Below are 25,183 nucleotides of genomic sequence, written 5' to 3'. Positions count from 1 at the left end.
TGCGGGCCAAATAGCTTTCCAGCATGCATTCATAGTTTCTGGTCTCAATTCAGATAACGATAATCGAACCTGATCAAAACAGTCCACAATTGAAAATTTTTTCCACACATCCATAACTGACAGTGTTTCATCATCATTTAGCTTGTTCAAAACGTACTGAAATGTTCGTCTGACATAATATGTTTTAAAAGTCGCAATTATATCCTGATCTAGAGGTTGTAGCAATGATGTGGTATTGGGCGGCAGAAAACAAAATTGCACATTTGGATGTTCTATGGCAGGATGACCGGGTGCATTATCAAGAATCAAAAGCACTTTAAATTCGAGACCCTTGTCATTCAAATAGCGTCTAACTTCTGGCACAAAATGTTTGTGGAACCACTCAGTGAAAATATCAATGGGTCACTCAAGCTTTTTTGTTGGCCATCCAATGAACTGGCAATTTTTGAAAATCTACGCCTTTCATTGGCCGTGGTCTTAATGATCGATTTATGAGCATTGGTTTTAACATCCGATCTCCTAAAGCGTTCGAACAAAATAGGAGTGTTATGCGACTTTGCTGCTTTGAACCCACCAACAGTTTTTTTTTTTTTTTGCATTTTTGATACATAAGTTCTGTTTGGCATTTTTTTCCAGAAAAGGCCGGTTTCGTCCATATTCCAAACTTGTTCACGAGTGTAACCTCCATCTTCAATTATTTTAGCAAGTTTTTATTGAAATGCTTTAGCAGCTGTTTCATCACCAGAAGCCGTTTCGCCTTTAATTTTTATATTATGAAGAGCATGTCTTTTAATAAACTTAGCCAGCCAACCATTGCTTGCATGAAATTCATATTTTTTCCTCGATTGAGGTGAAGTATCTGGCTGCAGTTTTTTAATCTGTTCATAAAATCTCAATGCTGATTGCTTGATGGAATTTCCGTCAACTGGCATTCTTTTTTGTACATTATCTTCTATCCACATGACTAAAGCTTTTTTCGGCCTTTTCTAGAACAACATCTCTTGTGTGTGTGTGTGTGATGATAATTTCGCACTCGATTTTGTACCAGACCATACCACTTTTCTAATAGCCTCTTCATTTTTCTTTATAGATCTGACAGTTGATTCACGGACTCCAAAACTTACCCACAGCCCAGTTTGAAGACGATCTAAAATTTGAATTTTTATATCCAAGGAAACGGCTTTTCTTTTCTTTTCTTTTTTTTTTTTTTTTGGTTATCAGCAACATCATGTGAGGGCTGGATTAAAATCTTCGGTTAATGAAATGAAAGTTTGAAAATTACATATAGCTTACCATTTATTATTTCTTGGCAAAATTATTAATTTAATAACGCGATTTTTATTTTGATTTCACTTAAAAAATGCGGTAACTCTGTTGTCTACTCAAACACCAAATTCAAACAGCTAAGAACTGCTGTGTTTTTTTTTTGTTTGTTTGTTTATGCGCAGTCAGTTATGTAATTCGGGGAATTTAGAATTTTCTTAATTGGAACGAGAATGCAATTCTACAAAATTCTCAGAATTTTCTTGATTTACGGATTTTTTCCTAACTTAGACTTTAGGTTGGTCGCGTAAAAGTCAATAAAAATCGCGTAAAAAAGATTATTTTGATATCCCAATTCGCATAAAAAGAAGTTTAGGTGTAAATAGTTTCTAATTTCCTAAATCCCCAAAAAGATAATAGAACGCTTTAGTCCTAAGTTTTTTGAAATTTGTAGGTAGCCACTGTTATATGTCCCCTCTCGTAGTTCATCACGGGACAGCTGCCACCATCTCGTTTCCTAACACCTAAATGTTATTAATATCTTTCTTCTATGATTTTTCTGGGTTGCAGAGTTAAAAACCCGAGTTTCTAGGAGAAGGAAACTATTTGCTTCTGCCGCGATTAACTCTAAGGTCGATTAACTCAAAAACCAGCTAAAAGAAAGAAAAAAAAAGTTCTAGTCAGCGACTGGAATCAAACCTATAACTTTTTTATTTTCTGGAATCTAACATTATGGCAGCGCACACGTTTTCGAATGGTTAGAAGAGCACTTGTATGCATTAAGATTGACAAAATAATTTAATATAAAATGAATGTATTCTGTTATGAAGTCGGTGAGAAACTTGACATATGATGCAGGAAAAGGGGCTTCTATAGTTTAGTTTCAGAGAAGAATTAGAAGACATTTATTATTATTAAGTGACCCCTCTCCCTCCAACGAGTAGTCACAGTAGAGCACTCTACTGCGCGGGCGCGCCTACATCTGTCTCCCAATTACACACAGCGCCATCTATGCTCACCACCACTAGTACATATTGTCTGTAAATTGTGTATGTTCTCATGGCCAATTTGTTTGTATGCGGGATGAAAAACCAGAGAAAAAACCCTGCTATCCCCGCATGAGATCGGCTAACTCACCTTCAGTTGAAAAAGTCCATATAAAGATTGCTCCATCGCAACGAGAATCGAACTCAGGTTTTTTCCAGTCGAAGGGCTCAATAATGTCCCGTTGTGCTTCCAACTACGTTAAGGCAGCACAGTAAGAATTTGCATCAAAGCATTGTCGGAGATTACTTCACTTGATATTTATTCAAATTGTAAATGCAGAAAAGACAAAGACGCTTTGATTTCGCAAGGCGGAATAAGGATGACAATAATAATATCAGTAGTAGTATTACAAACACGAAACAACTAGAACTCGATTTATTTCTTGCTTAGTTTGTGCTCAAGTCTCACTTTAGATAAGAAATTCATTGAATCCATCAAGCATCAAAGCCTCAGGCTAAATTTCGGATATTTTCTAAGCAACTTCCATGTCGTAAGAAGACGCCACTTTCATGTGATCGCCCTCAGTTGTGCAATGACAACCAGTGACGGCCTTGTTAAAACACAATTGTTACTTTAAACAGTTCCATTAAGGCATGAATAACATTCATATTGCATCATTATTATCTGAACCCTTGCAATTACCTGTCTTCTCTTGTATAAGGACACATTTAATAAAAGTCTAGGAAAATTCGATTAACGTATGCAACGAGGTATAAAATTCCTTAACTGAAATTGCTTGCAAATGATATTTGTTGTATTTAAATTCCACAATATGTTATTTCTCTTTTATTAATATTATTTTCATTTTCGGATAATATTTTAGTATAGACGTGATTACATATTTTCCTTATTCTGTACATAGAATTCCATTATTACTAAATGCGATCTTTGGCTTTCAAACGCAGTGTAGGAAAATTGTTTCAAAAATCATTCAGTCAACTTTAATTATTTTTACTTATGGCTTTCTTTTTTATAATATTGTTTTGTCATAAATTTGTAAGACGACATGAGCTAATTTTTGTTATATTTTACTTAGTTAATGCTGTTATTAAGATTGGGTAAATACTGTAGAGCAGTATATGAACATGCAGTTCCAAATAGCTTTACATTATCCGTCTTGTAAAATAACAAGCAGTCAGGTAATTTCTGAAAATAATCAGTCGCGAAACGATTCTATTTTATTCGCTCATCAAATACATTTCTCGTAAATTGCAATATTTTTTTTTTTTTTTTTGTATAACACTAGCTAATTTTGTTCTTTGCTTTCCATTATTATCAGATCTTTTTGGAGTATATTTATATAAGTTCTGGTATAAAATTGGTTTTCCACGAATGACTGTCTGGGAATTCTGGGAATTTATTGATCCTCGTTGCACATCTCTTTCACGCCGAGAGTACTCTCTCGTAGATTTCAGAGCATGTGACTAATGACGTTTTTACTACTGCACGCACAAGGTCTTCAGAGGAACAGCAGGAGATATTCGATGTCTTTATCCATTTCTCCTAACGTAAACGATCGTTAACTGACATAGAAATTGATGTTCCAAATAAAGTCTGCAAAACCTGATTTGACATCGTTATTTTGGACTACAGGTATTCTTAAGTTTTGCAAGATAATTTTAACTTACAAAAGGCATTTTTTTTTTTTTTTCAAATGTTGAATTTCTGTAAATTAATTATTAAATGAATGATTATTTGAGTTATGTTGATTATTAATTTTTACCAAGGAAGCCTATTTATTTCGAAATCTTTTCAGACTAGAATGAATAAGTCCTTTAACAACTTGCAGATAATTTTGATTAAAAAAAAATGAAGCACTGTATTATTTGCAATATACAGTATTTAAAATGCATGGAAAAGAGCTGAATCGATATTTAATTCTAATACTATTAGAAACTATAATTATCATTATCAAAATAGTTATGAAGTAAAAAACTGTAAAGCTGATTTATTATATAAATACGAGTTTATGTCGGTTATTCATCTTTGCGAGTTAAGCTCTTTGGGGTCACCTGATGATAGATTGGACCACCTGTGGCTCTCTACAGGCATTAATAATAAATTAACTTCTTGGATATTTTGTATAGAAAATATGATATACCATATAAAATATCTGTTACTATGGAACGATGCTGTGACATTGTGATAGGAGTTATATTTAAAATAGTATCGTGTTTAGAAACATAGGTATTTTCTTAGAAAAATTTTTGAATTGTGCAGATTATAAATGCAGTATCTTGGCATATTTTAAAAATATCGTTAAATATAATTTTTAAATCTACTGAATACAGACGGAATCTGTTATTAATTTATCTTGTGATTTGAAAATATACTGTACAATATGTTCTAACACTGTTTCCAGCGTCTAAATATCCACAAGTTTTTCTCTTCATTTCACTGACCAGGAAGCTGTCCACCCCATTCGGAAGATTCTCAAACTTTTATTGGATGTGAGTGTCCTGCAATGATAGTCTGCCATACGTTGTCTAGGCTTTATTGCTGAAGAAAAACAAGGAAGCGATCAGAAAGGATCAAGATATTGGGAGGCTTGAAATACGTTTACCTGATGAAAGATGATCAACTGTGGAAGCAAGAGAGAGAGGGGAATTGATAAGTGAAAGAGCAAGAGATGTGAAAAGTCTAGCGGTAGTGCAGAGAAGAAAAAGAAACGAAGTATTCCAATGAAGAGAGCATCGAAGAGTATAATTGCCTCATTCACAACCAAGAAATCGGTGTGTCGATGAATCAGTTTAACGAGAGATATATTTTGTGTGAATAATGCTGTCTGGGCCTCCACCGATGAGTTTTTTGGCCCCATGTAGCTGTCCGGTAATAATATAGTATTACATGCAATTATTGAAATCAGAAATGGAAATACATTTTTCTGTCATTTTAAAATCCAGGTTTCCTGTATTTGATTAAATTAATAATTTTTCTTTTTTTCCTTTTTTTTTCTGATACTTAGTATTTTTCTTTCTTAATGATAATATTATACAGGGTGGGTGCGAGAGGTCTATCTCAAAGCATCACTTTCGAATTTCTCTAAATTTTAATAACATTGCACCTTTTGTTAGCCATTTCCTCACTTGAGGTCATACTTGCCGCAGGAGACAAAAGGTCGTCTCCTATCTTGACAACGTTTATTCTAAAACCGGGTTTGAAGCTTCCACGAAATTCTTGGAGAAGTGAAAAAAGAAAAAATAAGTTGTCATTGTGAATATAAATTAGATATTGCGGAGCAGCGTTCTTGGAATGAATTTTTCCAGCAATTTATTTCCTTGTTTATTTTTTAAAGCTTAATTTAAAAACCCGATTTGAGTAAACAGAGATATGTAAAAAATTATTTTTTCTCCAGAGTTTTAGTTCTTTCATTAATTTCAGATTACTGGTTGAAATTAATTAGAAATATAAACTATTCTCTTTATTAAACATTTCTTGTTATTAAGAGTAAGAAGTGTTTAGTAAATATTCCCTATTAATATTATAATATTAATACATTAAGAGTCATATTATAATATTATTATTATATGGATATTATTAAGCACTTTCTGTTTGACGCCTCTATTGAATAAAAATGATGGATCAATAATACTTATTCCGGAAATTGAGTTACAGCAAGTAGAATTTTGATTGTGGTTGCTGTAGTCGTTTAGAATCACGGACGAGGCAGCTAAGGCTATGGGGCCAATGTATTATATGTGTGATACTTTACAGAATGAAAAACCCATGTGTCTGAGAGAGTATAATATATATTTTATGACTTAAACCACCGAGATAATTAAGAATAAAAGTTTAATACGGAGATGGACTTTCTGTTTGGCCATAATATGGTTTGCCGCAACTGCAAATGATTTTGTATACTCCTGGGAACTGAAGAAGGATGTGTTTTACTTTAGGTTGACTGAGGTAAGATCGGAATTTTGGAAAGGCGGAGAAATATGTTTTAACATTAAATTTCTTCAGGATTTTCGCTAGTTTAGGAGAAAGAGAACTTATATATGGTAAGGAGATGTAGGCTGTTGGGTTTGAGTTATCTTCATTACTATGTTGATTACGTACACTAAGATGATTATAGATATTTATAGGAGAGTAACCGTTATATAAGAAAGTCCTTTTGAGGTAACTAAGTTCTTGTTGAAGTTCATCTTCTTCTGACAGCAAGGATCTCGCCCGATGAGCTAGTGTGGAAATAATTTCTAATTTCTGAGGGGGGGGGGGAGTAGTGGTGAGACGAAGCATGTAGGTATCGGTGTGTGTTGGCTTTCTAAAGATAGAAATCTTGAGACTATCTATTGTTATAGAAGTTTTATATCTAGAAAAGCTAAAACACCATTAACGTCTGGTTCGGATGTGAAGTTTATATTTTGATGAAAATTGTTTAGATGAACCAGAAAGGTTTGTAAGTTTTCGGGGCTGTGCTCCCAAATTAGGAAAATGTCGTCCATGTAACGTAGCCAGATTTTGGGTTTCAGTGTCGCTGAGGAAATGAAATGGCCTTTTTCTCAAAATCTTCCAGAAAAACGTTGGCTAGCACGAGACAACGGGCTACCCATTGCCAAACCGCTGTTCTGTTTGTAGATCTTGTCTTCAAATAAGAAGTAGACTGAATCCACGCAATGCACAAGTAAGGCGAAAATCTTTTTAGATAACTTGTTTTTAAAAGACTAAGGACTTCCTGGGTTGGAACGTTGGTGAATAGTGAGACTATGTCGAAGCTTACAATTCTGTCTGCTTCGTTAAGTTGTATGTTCTTTATCTTCGAGACAAAATGAGCCGAGTTTTAATATATGAAAAGGATTTTCCTGTGAGATGTTTTAAGGAAGGAAGCGAGATATTTCGACTTGTAAGTAAGGGAAGTCAATGCCTTCAACTATTGGTCTAAGATGAGTATTTCTTTGTGGATCTTCGGAAAGCCACATAAACGGGGATTAAGAGAGCAGAGCGATAGCCGGATATTCCTAGGTAATACTGAAGTGGATTTGAGGAGATTATTTGTCCGGTTATGTAGTTCTCTCGTGGGGCATGTTTGAAGTTCAGAGTAAGTACTGCAATCTAATAATTCAGAGATCTTGAGGCGATAATCCAATCTATTCAGGATGACAGTGGCGTTCCCTTTGTCAGCTGGCAAAATGATGATATCTTTATTTTTCCGCAGTTGATAATAGCTTTCCTCTCCGGACGGGAGATGTTGTCAGTGGGAAGTCTACTGTTGTTGATTGCCAATATAGCTTCTATCCTAAGTAGGTTTGCATCCTGTGTTGGTAAATTGGAGGCAGCTTTTTCTATTTTCGTAAGAAAAAAATAGAAAAAAAAACAGCTTTTTCTATTTTTTACTGGTAATTTACACCCCTTTTAAGACACATAATCAAGAGCCTCTGTAACTCAAATTCAAAGAAGCTCTTGAATCCCTTCTAAACATGAAGATCTTTTCAGGGGTTTTCAATCTGAAATTGAGTTAGCCGGTCTCATATGGAGGTGGAGGATTCCCCCCCCCCTTTAGGAAATTCGGGTTTCCTAGAAGAGGAATCGTTTTTTTTTTTTTTTATTTTATTTTATTTTTTTTTTTTTTTTTGAGCCGCTGATTTTCATTTGTATTAAGGCGCATGACCGGCCAATTATCCTTGACTTCAGAAGCCATAATTTTTTTAATAGGATAAGGTGATTAATCATATGCCTATATGAATAACCATCTTATATGTATATTATTACGTGACACTTCCAAGGTTTCATCGACGGAGAGCACTCGACAACTCTCCGTCTTCACCACTTAATCCATCAACCATAGAACCGCTGTTACCATGATCATCATCATCTATACACAACGCCATATACTGCCCACCACCACTAGTATCTTTTATCTGTAAATTGTGTGTTCTTAAGGCCGTTTTGCCTGTACGCGGGATGAAAAATCCGAGTTTCCGAAAGAAAAAAAAATCCTGCTACTCTGTATGAGATCGGCTAACCCACCTTCAATTGAAAAAGCCCATCTAAAGATTTTTCAGAGAATTGAACTTAAGGCCTTTTCCAATCAAAAGGCTCGACGTACCGCCGTTCATCCAATATGTAAAAATATTAAAAAAATCCTCAGCCCAATGACGGTAAAATGTACTATAGGTTTGTAATAAGCTTTCGTTGGGGGGGGGGGGGGATAACCACATAAAAAATTTGCGTTACGGAGGCATTTACTATTGACGCTTTCTCACGACTTTGAACACATTTTTTAAAACAAGATTTTTTTAAGAGCCTCCGTAAATCAGTGTCGGTATCGACGATGCTCTTTAGTTGGAAAGACCTGAGTTCGAATCTCGTCTACGACACGAACCTTTATCATGGCTTTTCGGATGAAGATATGTTAGCCATTCTCATACAGTGGTGATGGCAGAGTTTTTTCATCCAGCAAAACAGGCAAACTTGCCAGAAGAAAACACGCAATTTACAATGCTGACGTAATTAACTGTCCTATCATAAACAGTGATCAGGTTTATAAGATGCTAAATTACTTCGCTATGATAGACCATGGAGCGAGCCTAATACGAAAAGGAGATGTGATTTTTTTTTTTAAATGAGATATTTTATTATATATGTGAAGTGCATAAATGTCAGGGAATAAGTGGTCGAAATCGGTTTCTCTTTTCTCCTTTACACTGCCCTCCATTTTGATCGTTGTGCTAAAATTGTGATGAGATTCAAAATATCAATTTATAACTTTTTTTTTTTTTTTTTTTTGCCTACCCCCTTTTTTGATCACTTCTTTCTATCTTTGGCAGTCTCCCACTTCTTGTCAAAGTTTCTAAGGTCATTATCCCATCTAATCCTTGGCTTTCCTCTGTTTCTTCTTCTGGCTGGTATCCAGTTTGTAATCTTTTTGGTCTCGCGTCCATCCTCTCTTCTCATTACATGGCCTGCCCATTTTCATTTTCTGGTCTTAATATGAGTTGGAATGTCATTTATCTTGGTTTGCTCTCTAATCCAAGAGTTTCTTATTTTATCTTTTAAAGAGATCCCTAGGATGTTTCTCTCAAATTTTCTTTCAACAATCTTCAATTTGTTTTCCAGTCTTTTTGTTAGATTCCAGGTCTCACTACCATAAGCCATGACTGGTAATAAGCGTTAATTAATTTCTTTCCTTTGTAGGCACAGTGGGATGCCACTCTTAAGAAAAAGCTGTCTATGGTATCTGTATTCGTCTATTGATTTCTGATTCAATGCCTTTATCTAAATCAAAGAGCTGTCCTAGATAAACAAATTGATCTATAATATCTAATTGATTATTTCCCAGAACGATGGGTAATTTTATTGATTTTAAAACTTTCACATATCGATAAAAATGTAATCATACTCTCAAACTATCGTGAATTTTGTAGCGCCGGTTGCATAAACTACGATAGCACACCCAATCGAAATGGGTACGCGACGCCACCGATATATATTTTGAGGGGCCTCTCCGCTTGGGGCTTTAGCTAACTACTTTATTGACTGCAAGTACCAAGAAACTGAAACCTTCTCAGAATTGAACAGTTGAAAATATACACAGAACAAGTGGTTAACGGCTTGATGAATTTTTTTAAAATTCCAGTTTCTCCCTTTCAAAATTACATTTATTCCCTGTGTCCGGTAAGGAATGCAAGACTACGGATGCATTTGCTTATTAATAGCATTTTTTTTTTTTAAATCAAGAATCAAGGCAGTGATTATTCCTCAAGTGCCATAGCGAATCACGGACTGCTTTGATTGCAATAATCGTTAGGGAAAAAATTCGTCTTGATGTAACTCTGGTTCTAAGTTTGAATATTATAGGTCTGGCACGTTATTCCACAGAAGTAATCAGCAGGATACGTCCTTCCAAATGCGAAGTGTTCAATTCAAAATAAAGTGCGGGGGATTAGGTTAGTTGCTTCCTCTAGAAGTTGCATCGTTCACTTACATTCGACCATAATCTGTATTGTCGCTTCAGCTGCTCCCTGAGGATTTCAGCCAAATCGAACTAAAATAAAGTACTGATTACAGTTGTGAGGGGAGTGCACCTTTCTTCGCAAACACCTCTACAGGTATTGTGCAGCCGTTTTCCACCACACTTGAAATGTGTTTGTCACGGTGCTTAAGGGTCCTCTGGGAAATTCAGTCCAAAATTAAGGGTAATTACTATATTGAGAGGGGGGGGGGAAGGTTCATTTTCAACACAGACACCACTAAAGATCACACTGTTCACCGGCTTTCAAATAAAGTTATAAATCATATTCTTTGGTTAATCCTTATCCAAGTGCTCATTTTAATTGGTATAATGCAATTAATTGTAGGATACCTTTGAATACTTTAATTAATTGTAATCAAATCTTCGCAGAGTGGGCAACAATGTGTTTATTTTAAGATACTGTATATTAGAAAACAATAATGAAGGAGAATGCTATATATCTGGTTGGTATATTTGAATTTCTCAAAGGTGTAAAATTTGGAAGAGGAGGGCGAGGCTTACCTCTTTCGACTACAATATTGTTTCCCATTGTAAATATCGACAAAAAGTTATAAATTTATCGAAAATTATATATTAAAAATTTGCCTACCACGTCTGTTCACACTTCACGCTTGCAAAACAGATGAAACTCAGAAAATAAAAACAGCAACTCATTCAACTCTAGGTACTATTGTCTCAGAGCTCACCCAGCTTCGCCTTTTGAGCAGTTTAACAATACTAGAACGCTAAGAATTTGACCCGCTGCGCCATTTGTACATCTTTTCAAAGGGCTCAAAGGGGTATGTATTTTGAAAGCACGCCCGGGCTATTAATGCGAATGTGATGCGTCGAAAAGTGTCCTCTTCATGAAGCATTGGTCTATTGTGTTTATTTTTTAGGAATCACGCGAAGTCTGCAAACAATTATGGGAGTCTTTAACGGTAATAAATGCAAAAATATAATATCGGTGATGATATTGCTATTCGGTGGATGAGCACCGCACACCTGGAATATTCGCCCCTGATATATATATATATATATATATATATACTGATATATACTGATATATCATATCAGTATATCATATCTCGAAACCGAGTAAGGCAGTGGATTAGATCGTCGGCTTGTCGAGAGCTCCTGAAAAGATCAGTATTATTTTGTGTTAACATTAGATATTTTACCAGAATTTTAAGTAGTATTGTTTGCTTTTTGTTTCTTGGTGTGTCTGTGCAATTTTTGCGTGTTTTCTGTTATTTTAATTATTAGTTTTAAGAAAAGATAGCGTACACATGGCACCGATAAAGAAAAAAATGGCGGCCAGGTCGCCATGCTTGCTTAAGAGTTTTGATGTAAAAGAATTTATGCAATGTGGTGTCTGTGAGATGTATGCCTTGCGAAGAGCGGTAGGAGTCTGGTTAGAAAGTGATAGTGGAGTTAATATGTGTAGAAAGTGTAAAGAGAATTAGGACTTCAAGCGTGTTTCGTGTATCGAGACTGATATCGTTAACGGTAGTCAGAATGTAGAAAATGGCGGTGTACTAGAGAATTGCGTGGTAGTGCCAGATATGTGTGAGAGCGTCGCTGAAAGTGTAAATGAAGGTAGAAACACCGAAGGAATGGATGATTTGATCGATAATGAAAATGGTGAGATAAATGCGAGTAGCGAAATTGCCCGTTTAAATGGCGCGATACACAGAGCCAAACGACAACTGGAGCGTATGCAAAAATGTGTGTTGAACGTACCGACAAATAACCGGCGGAAGTCGGTGACGGCAAATAATAGATTGTACGTAAACGTCAATAAAATGAAGGAGCGAGTGCTGTATGGGGATTCGCTATTAAGAGGCGTAATAATTGAGAGTTTAACGAAGTCGTACCAGCCGGGTGCGAACATAAAGGACGTCAGCGAATCTATTCGACTGCAAAAACAGAGGGTGAAAGAGATGATAATAGTGGCAGGAACGAATGATTTGAAAGAGGACAAAATGGAAATGATAGAGGATGTGAGGGAGTTGTTTGAGGTAGCAAAAGAGAAGAGTGAGAGAGTTAGGATGGTGAGTATCTTACCGCGGTATGACAGCGAAGTGTTTAGAAGGAGGGCCATAATTGCCAATGACTTTATGCGTGGGTTATGCATGGAGAGTGGTGTGGAATTTGTGGATGTGTGGAATGAGTTCGATGGGCGAAAGGACTTATATAAGATGGATGGGTTACATTTGAATGGAGTTGGTGTACGGAGACTTGAAAGAGTGTTGATGAATGATGTGGAAGTGGATGTACAGACTCAGGGAAACTAGATTTATTAAGAGGGGGGGGGAGTAGATATGCAGACTTTAGGGGGGGCAGTTAAGTGTATGAATGAGTATATTATGCCCGGGCGAGTACGACGGACAACAAATCAGAATGGGATAATTAGTATAAGGAATCAAAGTAGGGATGGGACAAATGGGCTTCTGCAATTCATGTACACTAATGCCAGGAGTATTAGGAACAAGAAGGAAGAGTTTTTGGCCATGGTTGGCACTTCCAGGCCACAGGTTGTCGGTATTAGTGAAACATGGCTGACAGAAGATGATAAAGCTAGTGGGATTGAATGCGATGGGTATAGCGTGTTCAGGAGTGACAGGGTGAATAAAAAGGGGGGAGGAGTGTTATTGATGATAGCTGATGAGCTTCAGCCAAGGAGTATAGAAGTTGAACTGCAGGATGGGGAAAAAAGCACATTTGAGGCTGTTTGGTGTGAGATACAATCTAGCAGAACAAAATATACAATTGGGTGCTGCTATAGACCGGGTGATGGAGTGGATGGTGGGAATAGTATGCATAAGCAAATAGAAGAAATAAATGGAAGGAGGGTAATTATTATGGGTGATTTCAATTATGGTAACATTGACTGGAAAGAGGAGAGGGCACATGGGAGGAAGGAATTGGATTTTATGCAGTTATTAAGGGACAACTATCTACGGCAACATGTATTGGAAAATACCAGGGGGAAGAGAGTGCTGGACCTAGTAATTGCAACTGAGAATGTAGCTGTAACGAACATGACCATGTTGCCACCAATTGGTGAGAGTGACCATAAGGTCATGACTTGGGAGGTGGCTAAAGGAGTCGAATTTACAATTAAGACAGGGTATATGTGGAATTACCGGGCTGGTAAGTATGACAAGCTTAGGTGTGTGCTTGGCTCAATGCCATGGCATGTAAAACTGCAAGGGCTGGATGTTGATGGTGCATGGGAGGTGGTTAAGAACTGTTTGCAGGAGGCAATGGTTGACTGTATACCAAGAGTCCGAATAATAAATCAGGTAGAGGTTAAATGGATGAATAACACTATTAAGCTTGAGCTGCAAAAAAAGAAACAATTGTGGAGGGAATTTAAGGAGAAGGGTGACCATCAGGTGCATGAACAGTATAAAGCTCAGGCCAGGATGGTAACAAGGGTGGTAAGAAAAGCAAAAGCAGATTACGAAAGGAAATTGGCCATGCAGGCTAAAGAGAATCCCAAACAGTTTTTTCAATATGTTGCAAGTAAAAGGAAAAATGCTCATGGTAGAATGATCTTAAAAAATGCTGAGGGTAGGGAGGTAACTGAATCAGTCGATGTTGTGGAATTACTGAGCGAGCACTTTGTAAGAGTATATCATCCAGGTGGTGGCTTTGCGGAAATGGAGGAACCAACAGCTTATACTGGAATTGTGATGAATGAGGTAGAGGTAACTAGTCTATTACAGAACCTCAATGTCAATACATCTGTGGGATTGGATGGTATACCAGCTCGTGTCGTACGTGAAGCGGCCAAAGAATTGTCAGTGCCCTTGACCATTATGTTTAATTTGAGCCTCAGGACTGGGTCAGTCCCAAGGGGGTGGAAAGAGGGGAAAATAGTTCCACTGCACAAAGGTGGTTCCAAGGCTGCTGTTGAAAATTACCGGCCAATCAGCATAACAGGAATCATTATCAAGGTCTTAGAGAAAATAGTCAAGAGGAAAATACAAGATTGGATAGAAGAAAATGGGATACTGTATTGGGGACAGCATGGTTTTGTGAAGGGTAGGTCATGCCTCAGTAACTTGCTCACGTATTATAACACAGTGACGGCTGAACTGGATAAGGGTAATGGGTTTACAGTGATTCTGCTGGACCTTGCTAAGGCCTTTGACAGGATACCACATGGAATTCTAATCAGTAAATTGCAGCATATGGGAATGGACATAGGGTTGGTGAGATGGATAGGAGGGTGGTTGACGGAGAGATATCAGAGAGTGGTTTACTCAGGAGTAGAGTCCACAAGACGGCCTGTGACTAGTGGTGTACCACAAGGATCTGTTCTTGGACCACTGCTGTTTAATTTGTTCATAAATGATATAGGAAAGGATCTGAGGGGAACAGTTCATTTGTTTGCGGATGATGCGAAGTTGGGTAGGGCAATAGTGAATGCAGATGACGTCAAAATTTTGCAGGATGATTTGGATAGATTGGAGGTCTGGGCTAGGGAGAATGGATGTCAATTTAATGTGGCAAAATGTAAGGTTATGCATTTTGGGGTGAAAAGATGGGAGGCAGTTTACTGCATTGGTGGAACCGTGCTCCAGGAAATTGATGAAGCACGAGATTTAGGAGTGTTGGTGGATAAGGAATTGAAATTTAGGGGACACATTGCAAAAGTGGCCAAATCAGCTCATCAAATCACTTGGTTGCTGAAGAATACGTTGACAAGCAGAGACAAGCAGGTTATTGTTCCTCTGTATCGAGCCTTGATAAGACCTCATCTCGACTACTGTGCTCAGATTTGGTCACCTAGGTTTCTTCTTGATGGGGAGGAGGTGGAGAGGATCCAGAGGCGAGTGACCAAGATGATAGCAGGTCTGTGGAATGAACCGTATGAGAACAGGTTGAGGATTTGTGGGTTGCAAAAATTGGTTGATAGGCGGAGGAGGGGAGATATGATTGAGACATTCAAATTACTGAAGGGTTTCTATAAAATTAATTCAGAAGATATTTTTGAGAACAGGGCTGGTTGTGGGAGGACTAGGGGACATCCATGGAAACTGGGCAAAAGTGTGGTTAGTAACGGTGTTAGAGCTGGGTTCTTTACTTTTAGAGTAGTGAATGAGTGGAATGCGCTCCCTGAGTCTGTGGTGGATGCTGTGACAGTGAATGAGTTTAAGGCGAGGTATGATAGATACTGTATGAATGTCGAATAGTTGTGATGAAAATGATTTGGGGCCTCCCTCGATGAGTCTAATGACTCCCTGGAGTTGCCCGTAATAATAATAATAATAATAATAATAATAATAATAATAATATATATATATATATATATATATATATATAGTAAGCAAACAGACAAGTAAATCAAGTTTGCGCCTGAACATAGCTCAAGTTTGAGGCAACTCGTGGTAAAGGTGGGGTAAGCTCAAATCACTTCCCTTAGTATTTTCCCCTAATATATATATATATATATTAGGGGATATATGAATGATTATAAAATTATATATATATAATCATTCATATATCCTCGAAATCATGATATATTCTGCTAAGTAAACATTAAAAAAAAAAAAATTCTCAAAGCCAGTATAGTTCGCCCACCGTTTGTAGTCCCTGCTTCGCGTCTTTCCAAGAATAGTCGATTCATGCTGAAGGGGAGAAAGAAATGAAGGACGTCCGAATTGGTCGCCAACACGTGCTTTATAGGTAAAATTTTCCAACTGTTATACAAGCAACATAGTTAACTACAATAATCATAAAAGGGAAGTTAATTTTCCGACCGGTAATAATAAACAACTCATCCCACAATACGGACTGATTACCCTATTATCGGAATGGACTCTCCTTTTTCTAAGATGCGCAGAAGTGTCGAAGGATCTCTAATCGGTGGGTGAACTATAACCATTTACCTTGTATCTATTTTTGTCTATTTTCAACTCTTCAGTTTTGCGTGTGCGTGCATTTCTTGGTGATTGGCTAAGGCTACAAACTGGGTCGCAAGCTGGAAGGGGGGGGGGGGATCAGAATATATATATGTTACGGTTCAAGTGATAAATCCGGTTATTATTAATAATTACCGGTTAAAGTGAATAATTAGAATTAAACACTTTAACCGGTCAAAGTGAATAATTCCTAGAGGAGTCTAGTATAATAGAAACATGTTTATAGGTTTTGTATATAGGTTTTCATTCTCAATAGAAATTATAACAGCTTAGGTTAGGTAGTTTATAATGAAAAAAGTAAGGAAAGTACTTATTTTGCACTCAGTGAAATCAGAAATCATTATAAACTAACCTAACCTAATCTAAGACTCTTCAAAGGACAAGACAACAACAGCAACCTAACCTAAACTAACCTGGATGTCGCATGTCGAACCAGAGTGTAGTCGTAGTTTGTCGTGGGCAGATTAATGGGGATGAAAGATAAACGTTGTTGTGGGCCGAGCTTTTTGATTGCGGACAGATAAATGGGGATAACAAATAAAAGTTGTTGTGGGCAGATGAATGGGGATTATAGATAAATCAGAGAGGAACTGATCAGTGTTTTTCTCCATTGATGAGAAAAGAGGTACAGCAACGACGTTTATCTAATATCCCCCATTCATCTTTTAACCGGTTACAGTAATTAATTCTCGTAAATTATTCACTTTAACCGGTAATTATGAATAATAACCGGATTTATCACTTTAACCGTAACATATACACACACATTCAGATGTATTTATTCAGTCATATATCTTCGAAATCAAAATATATTCTGCTAAGTAAAAACGTTGATAACCATACACGTTTGAGAGTTAATCTCTTGAAAAATTTAAAAGATTTTGAATGAACCTTTCCATTAATCAAAGTCGGACGTAGAGAATCAGGAAATGTGGTTTTAACTACATACCTCAAGTATCGCATTTCCTGATTCGCTATGGGAGCGGCTGCGATAGCTGGCGACACTGTCGCCTTCAGCCACAATTTTACTATTAATCAATATTCTGAAACGCTATACACTCCCATTGAATGAGAAAAATTTCCCGAAAACGCCGCGAGAGAGAGAGAGAGAGATTGTCGTGAAATTATATGGATACTAATGTGAACCAAAATTCGGCATGACTCGTGACAAGACGTACTGATTAGGCTGATAATAGAACAACATTACTCTTATTAAAATGACATTTTTTCCCTTGGAGATTTCGAGGACAGGAACACTTTTTAAATTATACATTTCTCTTTTGCAAACATTTCATTTGTACATTTTACAAAAAGACGGCATTTTATGCCACTTAACGAGTTGCGTTAATTAACAGGAGGTGAAATATATTTCCAAAGAATGTATCATGAAGATATTCCAGGATATGATACCAGTTTTTAGCTGAAGTCATGACAATATAAGCAAATGTAGGTTTTAATTGTTACAATACCTCATAAAAGCAAATATAGTCCTGAAGACTAAATAAAAATGAGAAAATCGATAACAAAAATAGGCCGTGAGGACAGGAGTTGTCTTGGTTCTGGGAGAATGATCATCTTAGCATTATTACCATTCTCGGTAGTTAACAAATCAATAAAAATCAAGAAGTCACACGGTCTTTTATGATGGGTCATTTGCTTCTGGGCGTATTTATTTTACTTGATTGTTATTATTATTATTATTTTTATTTTTTTTTTTTGTATTGGCTGAACGGAAATTATAATAATCAGCAATGGAGATGTCCATTTCTGATGAACATCGCCATTAAAAAATATATCACTGTATTTGTTGCATAAATAAATATTTTATATATAAAAAAGTGAGCTGTACAATATATCTACTCTATATATATATATATAAAAAAGATAAGCCGAAATTTGAAACGTTTTTTGTCTCTTCATTGTTTTGAGCCGGGTTAAGCCGAAATTTGAAACGTTTCACGTCCAACAATGTGTTCGCCTTCATGAGACAATTTGTTGGACGTTTCAAAACAATGGAGAACCGGCTTACCAGCCTGGAACTCGGGGGTTGGGCGCCCCGGGGGGAGAAACCCTCTCAGTGTATGTATATATATATATATATATATATATATACTGGGATGGGGTTTCTCCTCCCCCAAAAGAAATTAAGTTTCGCATATAGTTCGTACACGAACAAAAATTTAAAACTTTAAGAAATAGATGGCAATTTCAGATATTTTGGAATTCGGTTGAAAAGAATCTGCATTTCAACTCAACAATCGTCGGCTTGCCTCCGTCGTTGAGTCGCGTGATATTTGTTAATACCACACCAATCATATGCATAGAGATGGAACCAGTAGAGGAAATGTGGGGGTGAGAGCATTGACTTCTATTCGATCTTGGATTGCACGGGGGGGAGGGGTGGATTAAGATTAAGAGACCATCATTATAATGAACTGTTGTACTACTGAAATTTGAGAGCTTGGGATATGATTTAGCCAGAAATAATCAATTTAATTGGAGAAGCATTGGCGCAAAAAAATTCAAATATATCGCGTGAAGAAGGTAAGGTGATCGCGTAGATAACGTTGATGATTAAACTTTAAATTGCATTAATTTTATAAATATGAGTAATTATAATGAATACTGAGAATTTAATTATAAACGTCAATTTCGTTTTTTTTTTCCTGAAATACTTTAGTTTCCAAAAACCCCCACAGATATCTCGCAATACAATTTTTTGATTAACTTTAATTTTGGGGAAAAAAGTGCAAGTTATATTCGATAATTGCTGTTTATGGTACTGCTCAATTTAGAGAAATTTACATTATTAATCATTAAAATAATAATGAAAACAAAGTGGTAGCTTCTAAATTGCTGCCAACTTCCTGCTTCCTCAGTATTTTTGGTTTGCTTTTGAAATGGTTTCAAGAAGGCAAACTGTGGCACTGTCTGCTGGTATTTTACTTTCTTCTACCTTCTGTAAATCTGTTTTGGTCCAATTGTGAGAAAATTCAGTGGAATCTGAAAAAAGATTCCCAAAACAACTATTATATAGACTCTAAATTTAATTGAAAATGGTTGAACAGTGCTTGCATATGTCTGCAGAAGAAGATAGTCGTTTCAATCCCGCCATTGATTTCAGTCCAAGTGGACTGGAATTCGGAGGTGAATTGAAGCAACCCAAGAATCAACATTTCAGTTGGTGGGAAATGGTTGAACAATGTAATCTGCATAACCACATCCCTGCCTTTCATTTTGGTCCTGCTGGACTGAATATTTCAGGGAATCTTAAATAGAAACAATTATATTTTATATAATTGGATGTCTTCATTTTAGTCCAATTAGGCTGAAAGTCCCGGGGGATTTAAAGCCCAAGAATCAAGTATATTCGAGTTGGTGATAAATGGGTTTTGTTCCCTTATAGGAAGTAGGCGAGTTAGATAGGGCGTTTTAGCCCTATCAAACTTTTGGAGACTGAGTGGGCAGTTCAATCTCCACTGGTAGCCAATCGGAGATAGCTGGCCCAAGGCTATCACTAATTAAGCAGCGCACACAGTGAAGAGACGGCTAACAAGTGCCGCCATCTGGTGGTCTCTAACACTATTTTTAATGTCTGAAATAGTGTGGGTTCTATGGTCGATTTTCTTGAGTATATGGGCGAAAAACCCGAGTTTCCGGAAGAAAAAACCCGCTTGCCCGTACCAGAGATCGAGTAACTCGGGAACCTGTAGAGAGAAAAAAAAGCTTAGTAAAAGTTCCTCTAGGCGGCAACTAGAATCGAACTCACGACGTTCTTTCTTCGGGCGGTCTAGCGCTGAGTGCAAATACTACTTCCATTGAGTTACACAGGCTCTTTTATGCATTTTATATTAATTACAATCCGCAATATACTGAAACACTGAATGAACATTATGGGAGGTATTGCTATGTATCACTTTAAGCTCGTGCGTAGTGGAAAGTATTGAGAATTTTTGTTACTAGTGTTTTCCAAATTACAAAGATTATCCGCAATGTAAATCGTACTTATTTTTATAATGATTAGTAATATTAAAGTAATCCCATTTCTTTAATATTGCAAGGAGGTGATTACTTACATAAAGATGTGTTTTCCTACCTATTGGTCGGTACCATAAACACACAGTTCATAAACAAAACAGAACAATTATATTCTGTTAATCTAATCTATTTATAATAATAACCTCCTTCGAACTACAGTTGCAACAGGTTGCTATAAATTCTGGTTGAATAATGCAATGATATACACATTATTGCACAATGACGTAAAATAAAAGTATGGAAAATGTCGTATACAATCATAAAAAATCGTGCGTTTTGTAGTCGCAACATACACACACAGTATATACAGATTTTTTTTTTTTTCTTACAAAAGTACCGTCACTTGATAGAGAGGGGGAGAAATAGGTAAAAACATCCGGAAAAATTAGTTTTCAGTAGGAATGTATGAGGCGTCGCCTGCACAACACGACAGAATAAAAATAACTCCATGAGTTTCAATGTACTAAACCTTGAAAATGGTGAGGAAAAAAAATCAAGAAACATGCGAAAATAACAAAATTAAAATCGCAACTATAAAATGCCGTTTTTTTATTTATTATGCTGTTTAATTGAACAAAATTTGATATTTTAATGTCTTTAAATTTTCTTCTCTATAATAGATTTCGTATATAAAATGTAGTAATTAATTTAAATTATTTCCAACATCTAACAATAAGGAGGTTCAGTTTATTATTTAAAAATAATAATATACATGTACATAATATATAATTACATAAAAATGCAACAAATGTTTATTTGTTGCATTTTTATCCAGTATTTCAATAAAAGAAACTAGGGAAAAAAAAATATGACCTATAATATTAAATATAAAATTTTCAAATGATGTTAAGTAGAAAGTATTGGAAGTGAGTTACATTTTTGAACTGGAAAGCAGTATTCGTTTTACAGAAACTATAAAATTCTTATCTAATTATACCGAAGTTTACTGGAAAGACGTGAAAACAATAAGTAATTACGATCGTATTCCTAGTAAGTCCATTCTTTTCCCTTGACGACCCACACAAAAAAGATGTTTCTGGGAAATGGTTACACCCCTAAGGTAAAAGTATAGCTTTATTTCTGCCCTCTTAATCCTCTTACCCCTCTTTTACAACTACCGACCTACTGACTAGCTACTTTCAGGAAAACATTAATCGCCTATTTAAGCCTCCGGAGTTATATCTGGGTGAAGTTTAATTCAGTCTTGCTCTCTTTAGGACCATGGCGTGGAGACGTCTGTCATATTTGCTCGTCTTCACCACATTCCTTGTGTTGACTGAGGTAGCATCGATTCGTGGGCGGCAGCTCCGAGATCGCAGTCACGCTGCTGAACATAAAGCCAAGCACAAATCATTAGTGTCTTCTCATTACAACAGGTAGGTGGTTTATCTTGAAGTACTTGTTATTCTTTAATGTAACACGATTTTGAGAACGGCCGAAAATTACAATGTCAGTGACGTCACTGAGATGTTGTTTACTTCAGAATCTCTTGGCAGTTATGCAGTCTCGTGTTTTTCTAAAGAATTATCAATTAATTTCAATCTTTCTCATTACGTTATCAGTTTAGTCATTCCGAGAACTTGATTACAACGAAGCACTAAAATTTCGAAGAAAATTAAAAACATCGAGTTTTGTTCGCAGATAATTTCATCTCAGTAGACTTCTGTTGGAAGCTCCGGAGTATATAATTTTATACCTATCTTTCGGAAGTAAACAGTATTCAGAATTAAAAATAAACAGCAGTCTTTCAAGCCTATTTTTAAGGCTTGAAAGAAAGACTGCTGCCGTTTATTATTATTATTAACAATATTATTATTTTATTAGTATATTATTTACGAATTCTTAATCATCTTAATATTATCTAGCTGAAGTTATCTTTTCATAATCATTCTTTCTTCTTTGTACCTTGTAGCTAGATTAGTGGTGCGGTGCACTTAAGTAATATACAAAAGTAAATAAATAAATAATATAATATATATTAGATCACAGATCCTGCTCTAGAGACCAAACACTGAATTTTTTCAAGCTGCTTCAGGCCTCTAATAAGCAGGGCAGTGGTCTCACACCAGTCAATGAAATTCATCTCCCTTCCATGACTGGATTCGAACCCACGGCCTGTTGGTTGGAGAGCAGATATATATACTTAAATATAAAAAAGTGGCGTAACTAAAGAAACGGAGGAGAGCAATATTTCCGGTCGCCACAGTTCACAAGGCAAAATCTTTCAAAAGTTTTTTATTTTCAAAGAAGCAAATTTTCAGTTTGGGAATTTTGCGATTTTCCCTTTGCTGCTCTCACTTCAGAGAATGGTAAAATTAACGAAATTGCATTTCTCTAGAGCAGGCCTGCACAACTTGATTGTCTTTGAGGGCCAAACCCAACTTGGACCACCTGACCAAGGGCCAGGTCACTTCGGACCTAGAATCTTAGACTAGTCCACTGCAGCTAAACGTAAGTAAATTTGTTCGTAGGTCTACTGTAAATACTAATTCATATGCATATTTAAATTTTTTAGATACAATTAAAATATAATCAAAATTATTTACAAACAGATATAGTTGCAAAATTTCTCAATAAAAATCACTCAAACATAAACACAAAGTTTACGAATAATTTGTTGCCACTATTTTATCAAAGTTTGGTGTCATGTTTGGTGGCCGTTCTTAATATGGTCTCTAAAATTGATATCATTTAAAGATGAACGCTGTTTGGTTTTGTTCAAGTTCATGACCGAAAATGTTTGTTCACAAGTATATCTGCTCCCAAACATACAAAATATCTGGTAGGCAGTATCCAACAAACTTTTAAATTTATCCTGATCCAGAATAGAATAAAACTCTTGTAAAGTACTCTCCATATGCTTGACCAGATAGTTTTCAGAACACTGGAGATCAATAACGTCCACCTGGAGTTCGACAGAAAATGGATCCTCAATAACTTTTATGCGGACTTCGTCTTCATTACTCAATGGCATTCTTTTCTGAAACTCCTCCCTTACAAGGGATATGTGCTTCTTATATTTTCCACCCACCACTGAATGATATTCTGATGGAATATTCTGTCGACAAGTTAAGAAATGTGACATATCTCCCTTAGCAAGTTGATTTTCGAATGTCTTTATAAGAGACATTAACTGAAAAACAAACTTATTTTTTCTTTGAAGCCATAAGTTAAGGTCATTCAAGTGACCCAAAATGTCACACAAGAAAAATAAATCTTGATTCCATTCTTCATCCATTATTTCTGGGAATTTTTCCATATCTTCTTGAGATTCCAAAAATTCAACTAATTCATTTTTAGAGCAACAAAGCGTGACAAAACTTTACCGCGACTCACCCAACGTACATTAGTGCGGTATGGTAGATCCCCATACTCGGCATCATTTTCTTCCAGAAACGCCTGAAACATTCTGTGTTTCAAACTCCAAGCTCGAATATAGTTGACCAGAGCAAATACTACTTTAATCACATGATCAAACTGCAAAACCTTTGAACATAACACCTGCTGATGAATTAGGCAGTGAAATTTTGTCAATGGTTTACCTGCATACTGTTTAATAAATGTTACAGCCCCAACATTTTTTCCACACATAGATGGGGCACCAGTGAAAACTGCTACTGAATTGTTGAAATTTAAGGATAGTTTTTCGGTGACACACATCTTTACATTTTCTGCGATCTCCTTTCCTGTTGTTCTTCCTTTCATTGAACACAAACCAGCAAGCTCCTCTGTCACCTCAAAATTCTTATTGACGCCTCTTACATATACCAAAAGCTGTGCAGTATCTTTCAGGTCAGTACTTTCATCCATAGCAAGCGAATAATAGACAAATTCACTAGCCGATTTTTGCAGGTTATCTTGAAGATCCTCGGCAATATCAGCCACCCTGCGCTAAACAGTCATATGGGACAAACTGATATTTTCAAAATTATTTTTCTTATCAGAACACAATTCGGAAACGGCAATCATCAGACACTTTTTTATCAACTCTCCCTCAGTAAATGATTTGCCAGCACAAACTATTTCTTGTGATATTTTTAAACTTACCTTTGTGTCACTTTTTTAAAGGCTTGTTGCTCACCGCTTAGGACTTTCAATACTTTTCATGCTTTTACTCAGAATGTACTCTTTCGGTATAGCGATAGATTCCCTGCAAACAATGCACGCTATTTTGTCCTTAAACAACGTAAAAAAAAATTTGTTTGTCCGCTGAAGGTTAAATGCTCGATGTTCCGAATCTATTTTACGCTTTTTACTTAAGCTCGTTGTGGCGAGATTGACAATATTAATTACAAAAAAACTAATGATGAAAAACTCACATTAACATTTCTGGCTAAATGGATGAAGCAAAATTGCTTTTCATATTCACTTTCGTCTTGTAATGAAAGAACTTTGAATGGAGTGTTTGTGAGCTGTATGCTCGCATATTGAGGACAGTGAAGTTAGTTGTGTTCAGCTGAACTTAAGATAGACTTTGGTCTTTTATATTTGTTGATTTCTGCTTCATTATATTCCCAGGCTTCCTTGATTAACGGGTGTGGATGGTTACTTGTCTTGGTAAAGAACTTCTCAGCTAGATTTATGAGAAAGGAAGAGATATAAGGGATATTAACTTCTCTATGGATCTGGGTGTTTCTTATAAACCAAGGGGCATCCAGAATTATCCTCATGCACTTATTCTGTAATCTCTGAAGTTTTAGAATGTTTGAATTTGCGGTGTGGCTCCATGCTGGGGATGCGTAAGTGATAACCGGTCGAATTACCATCTTGTAAATTGTTAATTTTGTTTGCGTGTCCAGTTTACTTTGTCTGCTGATCATAGGGTAGAGCTGTGCTAAGACGTTGGAATCTTTGAGGTGATGTAACTAATATGTTTGCTGAATAGGAGTTTACTATCAAGAATCATTCCAAGATATTAAACTTCAGTCTGCCATGAAATCTTTACTCC

At 36.2% G+C, this 25,183-nt stretch overlaps 1 protein-coding gene across 4 annotated transcripts in view; it reads left to right on the top strand.

Annotated features, from left to right (window-relative positions):
- Positions 1 to 25,183, top strand: part of LOC150109379 (uncharacterized) — a 78,470-nt gene that overhangs the window by 21,745 nt on the left and 31,542 nt on the right. For 3 of the 4 annotated variants that reach the window (XM_090407792.1, XM_090407789.1, XM_090407791.1), the window contains exon 2: positions 21,453 to 21,611. In XM_090407792.1, coding sequence (XP_090263918.1) covers positions 21,457 to 21,611 — 155 coding nt within the window. In that variant the 5' untranslated portion in view covers positions 21,453 to 21,456. Of the gene's footprint in view, positions 1 to 3,775; positions 3,904 to 21,452; positions 21,612 to 25,183 lie in introns of those variants that run through there. The other variant, XM_090407790.1, reaches the window with a different exon arrangement.

The sequence above is a fragment of the Typopeltis vanoorti genome, chromosome 2 (assembly GCF_054136105.1).
Source record: "Typopeltis vanoorti isolate ZY-2024b chromosome 2, IOZ_Tvanoo_1.0, whole genome shotgun sequence".
Lineage (NCBI taxonomy): Eukaryota > Metazoa > Arthropoda > Arachnida > Uropygi > Thelyphonidae > Typopeltis > Typopeltis vanoorti.
The sequence above is the reverse complement of the archived record's forward strand: the minus strand, read 5'-3'. Positions and strand labels throughout refer to the sequence as shown.